This window comes from Pelophylax lessonae, assembly GCF_965119305.1.
Source record: "Pelophylax lessonae genome assembly, chromosome: 13".
NCBI lineage: Eukaryota > Metazoa > Chordata > Amphibia > Anura > Ranidae > Pelophylax > Pelophylax lessonae.
The window spans coordinates 9,669,591-9,688,125 of NC_138780.1; the positions used below are offsets into that span (position 1 = coordinate 9,669,591).

The 18,535-nt window shown below is 43.0% G+C and overlaps 2 protein-coding genes across 2 annotated transcripts in view; both read left to right on the forward strand.

Annotated features, from left to right (window-relative positions):
- Positions 1–18,535, forward strand: part of LOC309543141 (uncharacterized protein) — a gene marked incomplete at its 3' end in the record, with an annotated part of 1,180,881 nt that overhangs the window by 845,567 nt on the left and 316,779 nt on the right. The window lies entirely within an intron of this gene.
- LOC309569795 (NACHT, LRR and PYD domains-containing protein 3-like) lies at positions 1,221–17,572 on the forward strand (the record flags this gene model as incomplete). Its single annotated transcript, XM_082275799.1, has 5 exons — positions 1,221–1,224; positions 1,307–1,467; positions 5,232–5,403; positions 11,274–11,339; positions 15,870–17,572. The coding sequence occupies 5 exons, from the start codon at positions 1,221–1,223 to the stop codon at positions 17,570–17,572; spliced, it is 2,106 nt and encodes a 701-aa protein (XP_082131925.1).

Genomic DNA, 18,535 nt, shown 5'->3' on the forward strand with positions numbered 1-18,535 from the left:
CAGGGCAATACATAAAATGGTTCTTAGGCTCCGTTCACATGTGAGCGTATGGATCGCGGGCAGAACCGCCGTGGTTCCGCCCGCGATCCGGAGATTTATTGCAAATCGCGGGACGCCTAGCGTTGCCCGTTGATTTGCAATAGCCCCCCAAACGCCGAGCGATGTTGCCGCGATTTCCGCCTGCCGAATCGCGGCAACATCGCGCAAACAAAATCGCGGGACGCAATACGCTCCAAAGAAGTACAAGAGCTTCTTTGGAGCGTATTGCGTCCCGCGATTTTGTTTGCGCGATGTTGCCGCGATTCGGCAGGCGGAAATCGCAGCAACATCGCTCGGTGTTTGGGGGGCTATTGCAAATCAACGGGCAACGCTAGGCGTCCCGCGATTTGCAATAATCTCCGGATCCCGGGCGGAACCGCGGCGGTTCTGCCCGCGATCCAAACGCTGACATGTGAATGCAGCCTTATAGTGATTCATGCTCCCTATGATCCTTATAAAAATGTAATTGGTTACATACCCACCAATTGAAGAACACTGATCTGGCATTGAAATAAACATTTGTGATGGAAGTTAAAGCTGAGTTCCACCCATTTTAACGAGTTGAGATGTATGTAATCCCCTTTAAATATGCTTTTGCCAATGTAAACTATTTTTTTTTTTTGTAAGGAAATACCGTTTTTCTTCTTTATTCATCTGCAATTTCGGGTCCTGCTGCCTTTCGGTGATTACGTCACTCTGCGATTCGCAAGGGCTCCCGGGATAGCGGCATCATGTATCCCAGCAGCCCATGCAATTCGCCTAGTGACGTAATCTCATGTTATTTCCAGACCGGCACCAGCTGTTCTCAGGGATGTATTGCATTCAGTCCGCGCTCCGCCCCACCTCCGCCCCGCCTCCTCTCAGTGAGCTCTACGGGATGTAATGCTTTCAGTCCCTGCTCACTGATAGGAGGCGGGGCAGAGGCGGGGCGGAGCACGGACTGAATGCAATACATCCCTGAGAACTGGAAATAACACGAGATTTCGTCATTAGGCGATTCGCAAAGGGCTGCTGGGATACACAACGCTGCTATTCCAGGAGCCCTTGCGAATCGCTCATTGACCTAATCGCCGGAAGTGCGGATGAATAAAGAAGAAAAACGGTATTTCCTTACAAAAAAAAATAGTTTGCATTGGTAAAAGCATACTTAAAGGGGATTACGTACATCTCAACTTGTTAAAATGGGTGGAACTCCACTTTAAGTCACATAATTTATAAATCTAGTTTATAGGAAGGTTAGAAAATATATTTCTGTGTGTTTTTCTAGAGGACTTCAAGAGATTCCACCTTCAGCTGTCTGCGTATTCCGATTCATCATTGAGGAGGATATACGAGTATTACAGAGATGATCTGACCTACATCCTGGAGAACATGAACCCTTATGCCGTCCTGGTAGAACTAAAATCTCAGAATGTTTTAAACACAGATGTAAGGATATTTCTAAATTCCCTATAATAAAATATACGTGTGGTATGGAAACTCTGAGTCAATAGTAATAAACCTGGATTTCCCCAGTCCTTTATAATTGTACATCATATGACTGCATACTGATCATAACTCATTTTATAATAGGTCTACAAGATAAATGTAACTATATCCAAACTTCATTACATCCCACATAAAACTTTTATCCACTTGAGCCCCGGAAGATTTTACCCCCTTCCTGACCAGGCCCTATTTTGCGATTCGGCACTGCGTGACTTTAACGGACAATTACGCGGTCGTGCGACGCTGTACCCACATGAAATTAATGTCATTTTTTTCCCACAAATAGAGCTTTCTTTTGGTGGTATTTGGTCACCTGTGCGATTTTTATTTTTTGCGCTATAAACAAAAAAAGTGTCAATTTTGAAAAAATAGCAATATTTTTCTAATTTTTTTATATGAAATTCCCCAAAAAAAAATTTAAAAATTAAATTTTTTTAACATTTTAAGCCAATTTGTTTTCTGCTACATATTTTGGTAAAAAAAATTGCAATAAGCGTATTTTGATTGGTTTGCGCAAATGTTATTGCGATTACTAACTAAGGGAAAGATTTATGTCATTTTTATTGTTTTTTTGCGGGACTGCGACATTGTGGCAGACAGATCGGACCCCTGACTGACATTTTTGACACTTTTGGGGGTACCAGTGACATTACTACAGTAATCAGTGCTATACATGTGCACTGTTACTGTAAAAATTACACTGGCAGGGAAGGGGATAACTTTATTAGTGATCAAGGGGCTAAGTGTGTCCCTAGGGGCGTGATTCTAACTGTAAAGGGGCGTGGCTTGTGATTTAACCACAGAGACATACGATCCTACATAGCAGGACCGTATGATCTCTGCAGTTACACCAGGGAGAATGAGAGGCGGCTTTGTTTACATATCCCTCTCCAGCGGGAGACCAAGTCGCCTGACAAGTCGGATCAGTGTGAACCGGCACTTAGAGACCCCAACAACAACATTTCTTTGGTCAATAGTCAGCAGAGCAGGACCCCTGGAAGCATCGGTCTCTCTGCAGAGGTCAATCATGCCTCCAGCTGAGTCAGCGCTAGAGCTCTCCAAGGCATCTGAGGCATGAGAAGGGGGGCATGAGAAGGGGGCATGAGAAGGGGGGCATGTCAGACCACTGAAGAGAGCACAGCAATTATGTAAAATAGAGTTGCAGTATGGAATTAAGAAAATGAAAAACCCCATGGGAGGAAAATAGCTATGAGCTTCATATGCTGCATTTCTTCAAGAAAAACACCAGACAATAATGAAAGTCCTCAGACCATTCACTAAATTAAACGTCGTCACCTATTAATCTCCTTCATTTTAAATTTTGAAATAATCACTCCCTGCACACCAACTGATATACCAATTGATATTTCAGATCAGGCTGACAGTGGGAGTGTCTGCACTGGATGCTAAATTATGAAGAATGGAGCTGTGGTGAATGGTACAAATCCTATCCACCATCATTCTCTTGCCTGCAACTCTGGTAATGCCCTGTTACAAGAGCCATTCTGCAAAATAATGCAAAGGTCAGGCAGAGTTCAGGAAGTATAACTTCCTTATGACAGGATTTATTTCTCTTTCGTTCATTGATGGACACAGTTCCTGATTTTCTTAACTATTGGGTTATACTGACCCCTACAGGAGTAGGACACTAGGCAGAAAAAAAGACTGACTACGCCTATGGGCAGTCCCAGGGGGTATACTCCCCCTCTCTGCTATAGGCACTTTTCAGCCTAGTCAGGAGTAAGGACCTAGTTCCTTGCTGGGATCTTTGGTCCTGGCAATTTTTTCCCTTTAAATAGATTTTTTCTATTCCTTGTGAGATCTACAATCAACTACTGGACTGGGCGACAGTCTGGATAATCTAGATCCAGTGGTCACCCCAGTCTGGCCAGTGAGCGCATGCAGACCTCAGCTCCGCGCTAGGTCGACATACTCCCACCGGACTGGGGCTGGCCTGCGAGTTAAACGCCTCACGAGGTCGCATACGAGCAGCGTTCCTCCTGGCTGACAGCCCCCTATTTAGTTGGAGAGGAGGTTCTGTCTGAAGCGGTGCCCACCTGGTTCCTGGTATGGTAAGTAGTTGTTCCCCCTCTCCACCTGGAGGGTCTTGGGGTGGATGTGGGCCCCTCTATGGAACAGTCAGACCCCCGGGTTCCCCTCCTTTCCATTAGGCACCCCCTTCATCTGTGTCTGGTGGTCCCTGTGGGCCATCTAAATGAAGCTGCGACAGAGGCACCAGTTCCCTTTGGCACTCACAAACCGTCCAGAGTGGCAAAGGTGTTTCCTTTCCCCTCCTATTTTGACAGGATTGTCACTACAGAGTGGGGGGCGGGGGCAGCCAAAATATCCCCTTGTGGTCCCTAAGTGATTCTCTATGCGGTACCCCTATGAGGAGTCCCTTCTTTAAAAAGTGGACTGTTCCACCGGTGATGGACCCTCCGGTTTCCAAATTGAACAAGGCAACCATGATTCCGGTTAAAGAGTTTCCTGCCTTTAAGGATCCAGCTGACAGGAAGGAGGAGGCTGTGGCCAGCAATATGTACACTGTGGCTGGTTTGGCACTTAGGCCAGTGTTCACCATTGCCCTGGTGTCGCAAACTCTGACTAAGTGGGATAAACTTTTACGCTGTGACCTGGAGGGGGAGCAACTTCCCAATTTGCTGAGCTAGCAGACCAATTGGTCCAGGGGCTGCAGTTTATCTGTGATTTCTCTTTGGATGTGGCTCCCCTACTTGCTAGGTTATCTGTTTCGGTAGTGGTCCTTAGGCGTAATGTTCGTCTGTGGACCAGACTTCTAAAAAGGCCTTAGCTGAGCTTCCTTTTCAAGGAGTTCGCGTGTTTGGAGCTACCCTGGATGACATCATTAAGGGTCTCACAGGGGGGAAGAGTACCTTTCTTCTGCAGACTAGTAAAGGCAAGGATCCTCGTAGTAAACGTGGCCCATCCTTCTCGGCTCACAAGAAGTTTTATTCGTCCCCCAGGGTCGAATGACAAGGGATCAAAGCCTTTCAAGGCCTCCTTGGGAGGATCCAAGCGACCTTGGTCTGGAAAGTCGAGAGCGGACTTCTCAAAACCCGCGGACAAGGCTCCTTCAGCATGAAGGTGCGCCCTTTACCCGTGTCTGGGATTGGGGGACGTCTTCGCTTGTTCTCGGACACGTGCACTTCCTTGCTACAAGACAAGTGGTCCACAAAGTCATATAGTCCATCTACAAAATCAAGTTCCGTCCTTACCCTCTCGAAAGCTTCTTTCCTTCCAACAAGGAGCATTATCACATTGTGACGTTACCCTTTGGTTTCACCTCGGTCTTCACAAAAGTGTTGGCCCCAGTGCTAGCATTGTTAAGCCAGTGGGGGATCGCAGTACTGGGCTACTTGGATGACTTTCATATGCGAGTGGAGTCTCCTACTGCTCTGATGGTGAACGTGCAGATCACTGTATGGATTCTGAGGGAGTTCGGCTGGATTCTGAATTTTCAGAAGTCTGCTCTGGTTTCTTCCACAAAACTGGACTATCTGGGTCAATGAACATCAGAGAAATGGATTTTACGGTAAGTCAAAAATCCAATTTTTTTTCTGAACCAGAAGCATTTTTATGTTTTAACCTTAAAAAAACAAAAAAAAAAAACCCCAAAAAAAAACCCAATATATTAAAGTGACATTTCTAACTGCAATTACGGAATAATGATAAGATCTCTTCTCCAGAAATATCTGTCAATGGAAAAAGACCCGTCTTCCTTCTCTCACACCTTATTACAAGATATTCAGGATCGGGGAAAGAAAGCTGTGATTGGACTCTGGGAATGTCTCTATATGTTACAGAAAGATCATCCTCATCCTAATTTGTTGGCAGTTCTTGATGAAATCAGACAGAAAGGTAACAGGACTTTGTGTTTTCACTCAACATTGTGATAAAAAATGATTGACACCAATTATCCCAAAATAATGACTGACACCAGTCATCCCAAGTGTAACTCCATAAACACAGAAGTCCTCTCCACTATTATTGCTCTCCTCTCTTTTCCTCTGAAAAAAGATTTTATCTTGCTCAAGTTTCTGTACAAAAAAAAATATCAGTTTGGAATGTGTCTTTTTTAATAGTGTTATGTAAAGGTATCAGCCAAATGATCAGACCAGTGGTGATGTACAATTTCTACTTTACTTAACAATGTGGAACTTAGATTACACAGGAGATCATGTGAACAGGGGTTTGCAGTACAAAACAGCAATATGAGGAAGGGAGAAACATTCATAAAACATGTGAAAACAATTCTATTGCAGTTCTAGTAATGGCCACTTGATGGCAGCAGAGTGTTCTGAGTTCAGTTTACTGATAGGATAAAGAACTGAAGATTCTCACGTGTTCCAAGAGATTGATCGTTCATTCAGCAGACTGTGAGCTGAGGGGATTTCCTGCTGGCACAGACTTCACACAGGCGCTGCTGATGCTGACTTTGGTCAGGAGGCTCTGGGGGTCGTAGATAGGACCAACCCACTGCTTGGACAGCTTCTCCACATGGACTGTAACAGAGTCCTCTCCAGTGACTGGGGCTTGAATAGATGCTGCGTGCTCTTGTGCTCACTGCTGGTGGCCCGCACACCAGACTTGGCAGATATCGACCCAACACCTGGGGACAGCTCACTTGCCCAGTCACTGCTGTCCCATCAGGCAGGATCTCTCTGAGCACAGGAAGCTGGGCGGAGCTGGCATTTATACTCCCTGGGCGTGTCCTGGAACTCAGGGGATGCTGGGAGCCCAGAGGATTGTGGGGAATCGAGTTAAAGGAACTTGCACCTGCATCTGGATAAATGGGCACGCCACTACAATAGTATAGACAGGATTTCTACAGATTTTTTTTTGTTGTGGAATGGAAACCATGTGACCACATAACTCCCCTCCAACTTTCCCCAAAAAAGCATGTATGGGGCTTGTGATTGGCTGACAGTTGGCAAAATAAATTGCTCAAGATCCCATTCCACTTCTACTTGGACAGGACAATAACCCACTTCACCATATTGTGCCCATCTCCTGCCCTCAACATTCCCGGCTGTGAGCCTTTAATTTCATAAAGAAAAGAATGTCCTCACAAAAGATATATTTTTCCTCACTTAACTATATCATCAAAACACTGTAGGCATAAGCAGATATCCTGTAACGGTCATATGAGCGCAGACCACCAGCACATACCTTTTAAGTCATCTTCCCTTAGTATCTCCTCACTCCTCTCCTTGGGAGCACCACAGTGTTGGAACGTACCTCACTGTATACTAGATCCATAGCATGCTGCTCTGTCAAACTGAAATTAAAAAGGTTCTGTTCTGTAGTATACCAGTCAGTCTCTCTGTCAATGTCCCACCAGCCAGGCATGCTCCCAGATATTACTCTCTCTCTCCTGAGTGTACTACCGTAGTACTCAAGTCAAAGAACACTTAAAAAGCCTTTTGCACCCCACTCATAAGCACTGTAAAAGAGTGAGGGCGACTACAGCTGGTCCTTCTGAGTGCTGGTACCTGGGGCTTCAGCCCTGTTAGGGGTTCTTGGCAGTAGTTGACTGCATTCACATGGCTTCTGGGGTGTTTTGCTCCTATGCACGAACTTACTATACTCCTCCCATTCTGATATTTATATGGGCACTAACTCCACCCATTACATGACTGCAGGAAGGCTTTGTCTAAAAGCTGGCCCAACACTCAATTACACAGTTTCCTATCACCATACTCTATTGAGACAGAGCCACCTAGTGGGAGGCTAGCCGAATGCACCTGCGTAGAAGCATGTCTCGTTGCCCAACTAATAATATATTTCATAGTTACATAGTCTGCTTGAAAAAAGACACAAGTCCATCTATTTCAACCAATAAAAGGAAAAAATATGTTTAAATCCTCTGTACACAATCCCATACCCACAGTTGATCCAGAGGAAGGCAAAAAACCCCAATAAAGCATGATCCAATTTGCTTCAGCAGGGGAAAAATTCCTTCCTGATCCCCCAAGAGGCAATAAGATATTCCCTGGATTAACTTTACATATAAATGTTAGTATCCAGTTATATTACGTGGATCTAGAAAAGAATCCAGGCCTTTGTTAAAACAATCTACTGAGCTGGGCAGAACCAACTCTTAAGGGATTCTATTCCACATTTTCACAGCTCTTTTTGTCAAGAAGCCTTTCCGTATTTAGAGATTGAATCTCTTTTCCTCCAGACGTAAAGAGTGCACCCTTGTCCTCTGTGATGACCTTAAAGTGAATAACTCAACACCAAGTTCACTGAACCCCTTATGTGTATTTACCGTGTTTCCCTGAAAATAAGACCTACCCTGAAAATAAGACTGTTATTTTCAGGGAGGGCTGCAATATAAGCTCTACCCCGAAAATAAGCCCTAGTTTAAAGTGTTTGTGAAATCCTAGAATCCACTCTATTACTGTTTTATATAATATCCAATGTGTGTGTTTCAGTATTATAATTGTGTCAAATACCTTCAGTACAGCGCCGCTCGGAGCTCAGCTGATCTCCCGCTGCTCTCCTTCTCTTCTCCCAGCTGTCAGAGGGGGATCTCTGTGGCAGGCGCAGCACTACAAAGTGCCTTATACGCTGTGGCATTAGAAGAATTGGATCTCTCTGACTTCAGTCTAACCAGACTGTCTGTTACTCTATAAATTCCTCTAATACCGTTCTATGGAAAGCAGTAGGTTTAAAGAGCACACCAAATGCTTAAGATATCTTCTTTATTAACTTCAACTTTTCTTCATAGATAACAGTGACACTTTTGCAGCAGACAGTCCATGTACAACATGTGCTGAATACAGTATAACAAATGATGGATATATTTCTCTCTATATTGCTGTTTGCTGTTTGAGTTTGTTTGCTTGGGTTTGGTTTTGAGTTGTTAGAGTTGTTTGGGTTTGTTCGATAGTTTGAATTCGATATAACTTTTGAAGTTTGATAGTTTGTTTGTTTGATTTCGTGTTCGATTTTGGTGGAACTACAAGTGAACACATAACTAGTTCAGTATACAGCTCTAATCACATTACTAACAATAGGAACATGTATAACTGTTAATTACCTATTTTTGGCCACTTGCTTCCATAAAACTGCTCTGTGGATCTGTGTCTATTCAGTTCTCTTGCTCTGTAGTGGAATGAGAGGGCTGGCTAAAGCATGAGGCTTCAGAGACAAAAAAATGGGTGTAAGGCTGGCTGTGATTGGCCAAGACTGTTGCTGAGTGTGAGATTGGCTGTGATTGGCCACAAACTCCTTTTGGGTAATAAAGTTTAACTCTGTGCTTTCTGGTTTCAACTTCTGCTGTGTCTGAGCTTACCTTACATGCATACAAATGAATCTTACAGGCATATTTTTCATTTGCTTCTGTGAACACAACATACAACTGTTATGTGACATCCAAACATGAAATAACAGTAACTCTGCTTTTGTCTCTCACATATAAACATATGCACTGTATTGAGGTTATTAACAGGTCTAGCTGTATATGCATGTAGGTCATATAAGCAACCTAGGACAGGTTCTAGCTGGCCAGCTACAATCTCAGCCCCTCCCCTCTGCAGTGCTCAGAGAGGGTCGTGGAAGTGCCGAGCGGTACTGTAACAAAGGTATTTCACACAATTATAATACAGGAACACACAAATTGGGGATTGTATAATACTACGAGAAGAGAGCTCCAGGGGGTCACGAAAGGGCTGAGTGGCGCTGTAACGAAGGTATTTGGCACAATTATAATACAGGAACACACACAGTGGACATGATAAAATACTAATAATAGATTGAATTCTAGGATTTTACAAACACTTTTACTCGGTTCACACAGGGGATTCCTGACAGGCAGGGAGGGAGAGGGGGAGAGAAGACAGCTTATTACACGATAAGACCTGCCTTGAAAATAAGCCCTACTGTGTCTTTTGGTGCCAGAATTAATATAAGACCCGGTCTTATTTTCGGGGAAACATGGTATACATGTTTATCATATCCCCCCCTAAATCTCCTCTTCTCAAGAGAGAAAAAATTCAGTTCCTCTAATCTTTTCTCGTAGCTGAGCTCCTCCATGCCTCCTATCAGTTTGGTTGTCCTTCTCTGTACTTTCTCCAGTTCCCCGATATCCTTTTAACCACTTGCCTACCGCCGCACGACTATTTACTGTAGCGGTCAGCCCCGTACAGACAAAATGACAAGCTCCTGCCCCCGCTCATTCCCTGACATGTCAGCGCGTGTGACCGGCGGACCCGATGAGGTCTTACTAATGATTTGTACAGGGGAAAAATGATATCCCTCTGAGGCCATGCTTCTGTTAATACAAGAAAGGACTTTGCTTGCTTTGGAAACAGCAGTTTGGCATTGCATGATATTATTAGGCTTATGACCTACCAAAACCCCCAGATCCTTCTCCGCTATGGATTCCCCCAGTTCTACTCCCCCTAGTATGTATGATGCATGCATATTCTGAGCCCCCAAGTGCATAACTTTACATTTATCAACATTAAACCTCATTTGCCACATAGTTGCCCAATGAAACTGAGGTTGGCTTTAAGTTGGAGACATCCTGTAAGGAAGTTATTCCACTGCAAAGCTTGGTGTCATCTGCAAAGACTGAAATGGTACTTTTAATCCCAGACCCCATATCATTTATTAAATATTAAAAAGTAAGGGTCCCAACACTGAACCTTGGGGTACACCACTGATAACCTTAGATCATTCGGAGTATGAATTATTAACCACTGCTCTCTGAATTTGGTCTTTTAGCCATTTTTCTATCCATTTACAGGGCCGTAGATAATTTTTTGTTCTGGGGGGCTTTCAGCAGCAGGTAATAAGTAATCAATAAAGTGACAATAAAAAACAATATTGGCAGCACACAGGTTGTTATGCCAGATGTGTTTTTCCTTCCAAATAGCCATGGTCAAGTTGGCATAGGAGGGTGCAAAATTTGCACCCATAGCAGTGCCATGAATCTGCAGGTAGTATTCATCATCAAAGGGGAGGTAGTTGTGTGCCAGACAAAAGGATGTTGGTTTCCAGGACAAACATGACTTGTGCTGGATGTAACTGGGGGTCTTGAAACAAAAAGTGTTGTATGGCAGGAAGGCCGACCTGATGGGGGATGGACGTGTATAAGGAATTCGTATAATATATGTGTGTATATATATATATATATATATACATATATATATATATATATATATATATATATATATATATATATACATATATATATATATATATATATATATATATATATATATATATATATATATATATATACATATATATATATATATATATATATATATATATATATATATATATATATATATACACATATAGGCTTCTAAAATGAGGACTTTTGTTTTTTCATGTTCAAGTCCCATAGATTTTAATAGAGTTTGCATGTTCGCTAGAACTTTTTTCCTGTACAAGAAACTCTGGTGAGAACCGAACATGGGGGTGCTTGGCCCATCACTACTCTTAAACTTCAGTTTAGCAGCTGTAGTGTACATGAGGCCTAAGACTCACAGGGTAAAGTATTAATCAACAACTTTTCCTACATTCACACTAGTAGCACACTGGAGGGTGCTACATAAGTATAGTCAATTCACTGGGTTTATGTAAGGGTTTACAATCACTTTAAGTTATATTCCTTTGTTTAGATATAAATATAATGTGCAGTTTGGTGTATGTGAAGGGTCAGTTTCAATCATACATGACTCAGACCAATCATCTTATGTTCCTCTCTGTAGGGGAGGGTCTAGTGGATCAGATTCTCCTGGATGAACTCGGACATTTGCTGACTCCGAAGCTGAAAGGTAAATAAAACACATAATGTATCTGATAAAACACATGACTCATTTTACGCTAAGTGCTGAGATGATATTTATTAATTTATTTAATAACTACATATCATTTATACGATCTACTCCACTGAAGGCTTCTGAATATGACAAATTATTAAAAATAATATGCAGTCACCAATTACACCGGATCCCTGGTTTGTCTTTTGGCTCTCCCAGAATCAGAATTCTTGAACATCACATTTTATTTCAAGTCCAGAAGCTCATTGCAGTGAAATGGATCTATAAAACTAGATTTCTGCAGCCTTCCAGCTTCAGTTGTCAGTTTTTGTTAAAAAAAAAAAACAAAAAAAAAAAAACAAAAAAAAAAAAACAATGTGTTCACCATGTCAGAGACTTCATAGTGCTCACGGAAATGCCTGGCGTAAAATGTCATTGCATGCATGATCCCTCCACAGAGACAGGGGCATGCGTGACACAAATCCGACCCACCACAAACCACCAAAGGAAATGTGAATACCGAGAGACCCCCAACAAAAGAAAAAAAAGCAAAAACAAACAAAACCACACCAAAAATAAAACACTATCCCACAGGGCTGAAAAAATTAGTAAAAATTGGATTGCAACTACTGAAAAAGTGAAAACAAGGGAATCTAGGGGGAATATAAAAGTCACAAAGTCAAAATAGGTAAACATACAATAATTTGCACAGATACATTTACACAAGCAAAAATGGCTTAAATGAAGTGGAGTCATTCAGGCCAGGGAGGAGGTAGCCTTGAGCAAATTAATCCACCTAATTTCCCTCTGCAAGACTCTCCTGTCCCAGTCCCCACCACGTGGGTCCTAAGGAATATATTCAAGTGCAAGGAATTGGACTTTGATTGGGTGATAAGAATGGTTAAAGGCAGCATGTCTCCCTATAGGGGAGTAAAGATCCCCGATTTCAATGTCTTAAGTGGGATCTTAGATAAGTCTCCAGAACTCCCTGATGCTCTTCCCTACAAAAAAGAGCTACATTCACAAGTCATGAGGTATACCACGCCTTGGGTGTGGCAGTTGACACATTTTTTAGGGACAAACATTTTCCCATTGGGTAAAGTGATGTTCCTGTTAGTATTCATGCATTTATAATACATGCAAGTACCACATTTGAAAGTGTCCCGTAATGGGTTTGTTCTTGCTAAACTTGGGTCAGGGAAGTGGCTGTGTACCAATTTGTCCTTCAGCGAAGATGCTCGCCAGAAGACTTCTGTTGGTTTCAATATTACAAATAGTGAAGTAATTGGTTAGCAAATACCAATGTTTTTGCAGTATAGATTTGATTTGCACGTGTTGAGCATGGAACTGAGTGTTGAATCTTACCATGTGTTCTGTTTTTTTGGACTTCTTGTGAAACAACAAGGAGACCCTAGAGTGACTTTTTGTACGGTTGTATGTCTTTGCCAGGCATTTCTTGCTGTAGCCCCTAGCACGCAATCTGTTACACAAACGTTTGGCTTCAGTTTCAAAGACATCAGTATCATTACAATTACAATTAAGCCATAAATATTGGCCATAAGGAATTGAACGTATACGTGAAGCCGGATGTGCACTTGTAGCATGCAATATGGTATTATCAGCTGTAGGTTTCCAATAGAGGGCACTAGAAATACATCCATTGTTGTCTTTCCTGATAAAGATATCCAGGAAAGGCACTTTAAACTGATCACATGACATTGTGAACTGTAGATTCCAGTTGTTTTGGTTCAATTTGGCAAAAAATTCAAACAATTATGTTTTATCACAGTCCCAGACAATGAAAATATCATCAATGTACCTATGTCAGGATACAACATGGCACAGGTACATTGAGAGATCATCGATGGAAAAAATGTGGCTCTCCCACTCCCCCAGGTACAAGTTAACATAATGTGTCCCGTAAATAGGAAGGGATAGACAAGACAAACGGGCGCAGTATTGAGTCAACAAAACGACTAGCGTTTTTTGGAACACAGCAATTGCCCTTCACAATAGGTCATTCCGGTACATAATTTAAATTGTGTGTTTTAGGAAGAGTGTAAAAACACGCTTCTTGAGGATGTAGGGTTCTAATGGACTCCCATATTTGTTTAGAAATGGTATCCCCTCTATAGGCAGAGTCAACCAAATTGGGTTTACCAGGGTCCTTGGTTCGAATGTTTTCTATTTTAGAGGTTACTTGATTTAAAAAAATAGCTAAATTTTGGATTGTTTTGCGTAGAGGGGAATTTATTAGATTTTCTACGAAGTGGTACCTCAGGACCAGAGGTTTCACTGGCCACTGAACTCAACATAACCTCTTAATCAATGCTATCAGTTAGATCAAGTGGTTCATTCTCCAGGCAGATAGCCTGGTTCGGGAGGGCATCTGCTTGTGTGACCCAATAGCAAGGAAATCTGAATGACAGGAGGCAGAGGTGGAGTTCCTGATCGTGTGATCACTGTAATTGGCTGTCAGCACAGAACAGAGGTGCACCATAGACTCCCTGCTGCCGCACATATGTGTTACGCAGTTGACAAGAGATTAACATTGCCCTTCTTAAACATTTATATATTTGTAGAAATTCTTAGCTGATTATATATTTTTAACATCTTGTTCATTGTGCATCAATGCAAGCAAATCACATGTTTTTTAACAGTATCTTTAAAGATTGATACAAAGTATTTTCGATAGGCTACTGCCGATCACAGTGACATGTTTTATGAAAAGCTTTTTGGCGGTAGTGCTGCTGGACATACTGTACATTGTGGGAGGTTGTGCTGGCTGGCAGAGGCCATGTCTACTTGGATGGCTGGGGGAGGAAGTACACAAAAATGACAGCCAGAGATGCCAACGTTTAGCACAGAGTATAACAGAGGCAGCTAGAATGCACATTCGAGTCCTAAAGTGGGCAGGCGGGTTCTGCATGGCGCACTTACTAGAAATGTGTGGGTAGGAGACATGGGATACCAAGGGGACACATTGTACCTAGAAGGGGATACAGGCAGCCCCTGACAACCCCCTTCCACTGGGAGGACTGTTTGTACCCTACTATCAGAGGCCTGGTGCTGTTCACACTGCCTATGTTACCGCAAGGAGTCAAATTTGCCACCTCAGCTAATTTTGTAAAAAAATTATATTGGTACATAATTTCTGAATGCAGGATGGACACACATAAATATCTGTAACATTAAAAAATTAGATTAAAAAGTAATGAGAAGATCTCTGTAAGGCCTCTTGCACACTGCAGCTTCAAAAAGCTCAGTACAGTATTTTTTTTTTACTAAGCTAAAATGTAGGCCAATATTTACAATGTGCCTTAGCACACAGGCGCGTAAACAAGCACCGAGTATTCCTCAGTAAAGAAAAATAGGAAGATCTGTGTTCCTGGCCAGTATTTTGCGCCGGTGTGCGCAAATGCATGCCAATACTCGCATATGCGCACAATTCATTTTCTCTAAGAAGGTATTGTGCGCGCACAGGGGAGGACTGGGCCAGGGGGCAGGGAGGCAATTGCCCCTTGGGCCGCTTTGTTGCCCCATTAAAAGGCTGCACTGCTTCTGCCACAGACATGCCTAAAGGATCCGTGATGAAGAGAAGTAAAAAGTCCCTGCTGCTGACCTACTGAGTGCGGGTTGAAGACCAGGACAGAGCGCAGGCCTCCCCAAGCATGGATGGTGTAAACTGTGTCTGAGCAGAGGCCGGTTCCATGCCCCACAGGAGACTCTTCTCCCCCCAAGAGCAAGCCCCGATCGAGCTGTCCCAGCTCCCCCCAACTGCCCCCTGCTAGCCAGGTCGGGAACCCGGATTTAGAAGGTAAGTAAAGAGTATTTGGAGCAGGGCTTCAGCTTGGAATGGGGGTCAGGAGGAGGACGGGAAGAAAGAGAGTGGGAAGGGGGCCGAGTCGCTGCACCATGGACCTCTGGTTTGTACTTGCACCCTGGGCCAAAAGTTGCAGTCTGCCCCCAGGGCCAGATTAACATAGGGGCTATTGGAGCTGCAGCTCCAGGCCCCTACCTTAATATAGGCCCCGGGTTGGCCATATTCACTGTTACCGCTCTTCTGTCACTTGTAAACACAGAAGTCTGGCTTCTATGCTCGCTTCCCCAGGCAGCTCCCTCAGAACCTCCCCACACAGCACGAAGGCCGGACAAGGAGGGACAGTTGCCGATGCATGGATGTGTTTATGGGCTTCAGAGACAGCATCCCATGTTGAATTAGGCATGCATGGCTGCACCCTTCCTCCTCTGGGTGCATGCCAAGGCACGGCCCTTAAGGCCCTTCAAAATCCTCAGCATCAAGCCCATGATGCTCTTAATCCGGCCCTGTCTGCCCCTGTGCGCACAAATGCACGAACGCGCATTTGAATGCAAATACACGCAAATTTGCACAAAACAAACACCTAAAATTACGTCCATACAAGCAGAAGCTCAAACATCAGAAACGTGTGCAAGACTTAATTACCATTACAGAAGAGAACATTAATATCAATATTTTACATTTCTGCTGTAACCTGTCATGAAATATTTTCATTACATTCTTAGATATTCAGGAAAAGCACAAACAACATCTGATGGAGAAGACTGAGACTCTGGTGGAGCATAGACCCCCAGGAACTACCCTGGAACCACAAAGATTCCTCATCAATGAGCGTTATGTGAAGCTGATTGTAGTCTCTACTGATCAGTTCAGGGAGCGTTCCCAGAATGAGCTAATACAGACCGGGGAAAAACATGAGGAATGCTTGAAGAAAACACAAACTAGACTGGAACACATTTCCCCCAACAGGCTGTTCCGATGGAACCACCAGTCACAACGTGTACCACATGCAGTAATGGTGAGCGGAGTGCCAGGAATAGGGAAGACCACATTGATGCAGAAGTTGGTCTATGACTGGGTGACCGGAAAACACTACCAGAGATTTGCTTTTGTCTTCTTCTTCAGATTCCGGGACCTTAATAGACTGGGAGAGGTCAGCTTGGAGGAGATGATTCTTCATCAATATCCACATCTGGAGGGTCAGATTGGAAATATTTTACAAGATGCAGAGAGACTTCTCTTTATATTTGATGGATTAGATGAAAGTATTCACCAAATGGATTTTAGTTCAAGTAGACTCTTTGCTTACAAGGCAAAATGTGGTGAGATTGTGGTCAGCTTGGTGAGGCAGAGTCTTCTTAAGGGTTGCTCTGTACTGATAACCAGCCGCCCAACCAGACTGTTATCAGTTGATACCGGTGTTTTCCAGAGAATAGCTGAGATCATGGGATTTCTCCATGAAGACAGACTGATCTTCTTTAATAATTTCTTTGGAAATGAGGAATTGTCAGGAAAGGCTTTTCATTATGTGCAGGAGAATGACACGCTGTACACTTTCTGTTATATCCCATCATACTGCTGGATCATCTGTACAGTGTTATCAATGTGCTTCAGATCCCAACCAACAATCACTGATCAGATGATGACATCATTACCCAAAACAGTGACACAACTCTTTGTGACTTTTGTCTCCAACATTCTGGCCAATCACAGCCAGAATAAAGATGGTGGTCATACTGCCATGGAACTGCTGACATCTATTGGGTGGATGGCAGAACATGGAGTCATGAATCACACGATTGTATTTGATGAGCGTGATCTGGAGTCATTCAGTGTAAGAAATGATAAACATCTCTTTTCATCTTTCTTGATGGAATCTGGTCAGCCTCCGGATGTGGATTACACCTTCTTACATCTCACTCTTCAGGAGTTTTTCGCTGCTTTAGTCCATTTTATTAACTATAATGCTGACAGATTACAGGAAACACTTGATGATGCTGAATCTTACAAAGATGGCCGTGCTGAAATATTCCTCCGTTTCCTCTGCGGTCTCTCAGACTCTTCTACTAGATCCATGTTACAGTCTCATGTGGGAGAATTGTCTTCTCAGGCTGCCAGACATGTCATCACCTGGATCCAGAAGATAACGCCGGAACAAAGACCTGACAGATCCAGAGGCAACACAGATCTTCTTAATGTATTATACTATCTCTATGAGAGCAGGAATAAGGCTCTGGTGTCACAATGTATTGGAACAAAAAAAGTTGATTTTTCTGAAGTCTCCCTCACACCTCTGGACTGCTCTGTGCTGTCTTTTATCCTTCAATCCTGCACAGAGACAGAAGTAAATCTACATTCATGTAATATTCAGGGTGAAAAATTGAGGAAACTCATACCGGCTCTACACAACATCAAGAAATTAAGGTAAATAATAACCTTGTGTTATAATGGAATCAGCAGTTTTCCCAGATAAATTAATGATTATTACAGTTGCTTATTTTCTATTATATGTGAACTGCATAAGTATTTATGTACGTATATGGATTGGATAGCTGCACAGAACCAATGAATAAGTAGAGGCAGTGGATGGATAATTGGAGGCCTATGACACATACTGTAGCAGTGGTGATCAATCACACACAGGACACCAACTCACTGTGACCAAAACTAAACCTAGTAATGTAAGATGGCTTCGGCTCTACTCTCCATCCACAGGAGAGGTCCGTCAGATTTGTTTCGCCCCCTAGGTGGTTTAAAGTGGTTGTAAACCACTGACGTGAAATATGAAAAACGCACATCCTTCTATACTGTGTCCTTGTCTTTCTCCAAAGCACTGAGTGTAATTTCTCTCTGCTGCCTGGTTCCTCTATTAACATGGCTTACTTCTGGCAGCTTTTCCTGACACCAAGAGTTAAGAGTTAAAGCGGAAGTCCAGCCTAATACCCTAAATTCTCCCCTGCAGTCATTAATGTAAGCTGAGTTCAAGCCTTATGTGTCAAAATGAAAAAAGCCCAGCTTTTCTACCTTTATTTGGCAGTATTCAGTACTGTCACATGACTTCAATTCCTCCTAATTCCGAGTCCAAGAACAGCAAGTGGGTGTGGTCACATGACCCCCCTCCCTCTCTCTCAGGAGAAGCAGCTAGCCTAAAAGAGGCTATGAAGACAGGAGATCATGTTCTAAAATGGATAGGAGGGATGAGGGCGGGGCTGGGCAGCTCTAGGCATTCCTTTTCAGGAAGTGAAAGACAGCTTAGCAAATTCAGATAAAGGGAGGTAGCGTTGTCGGTGAAGAACAGGAAGAAGCTTATTGTGCAGTTTAGATAAGACTTTCTAAGCTATACAAGCAGCTAGCCAGAAAATTAATAATATCAAAGATAAAGATATTTAAC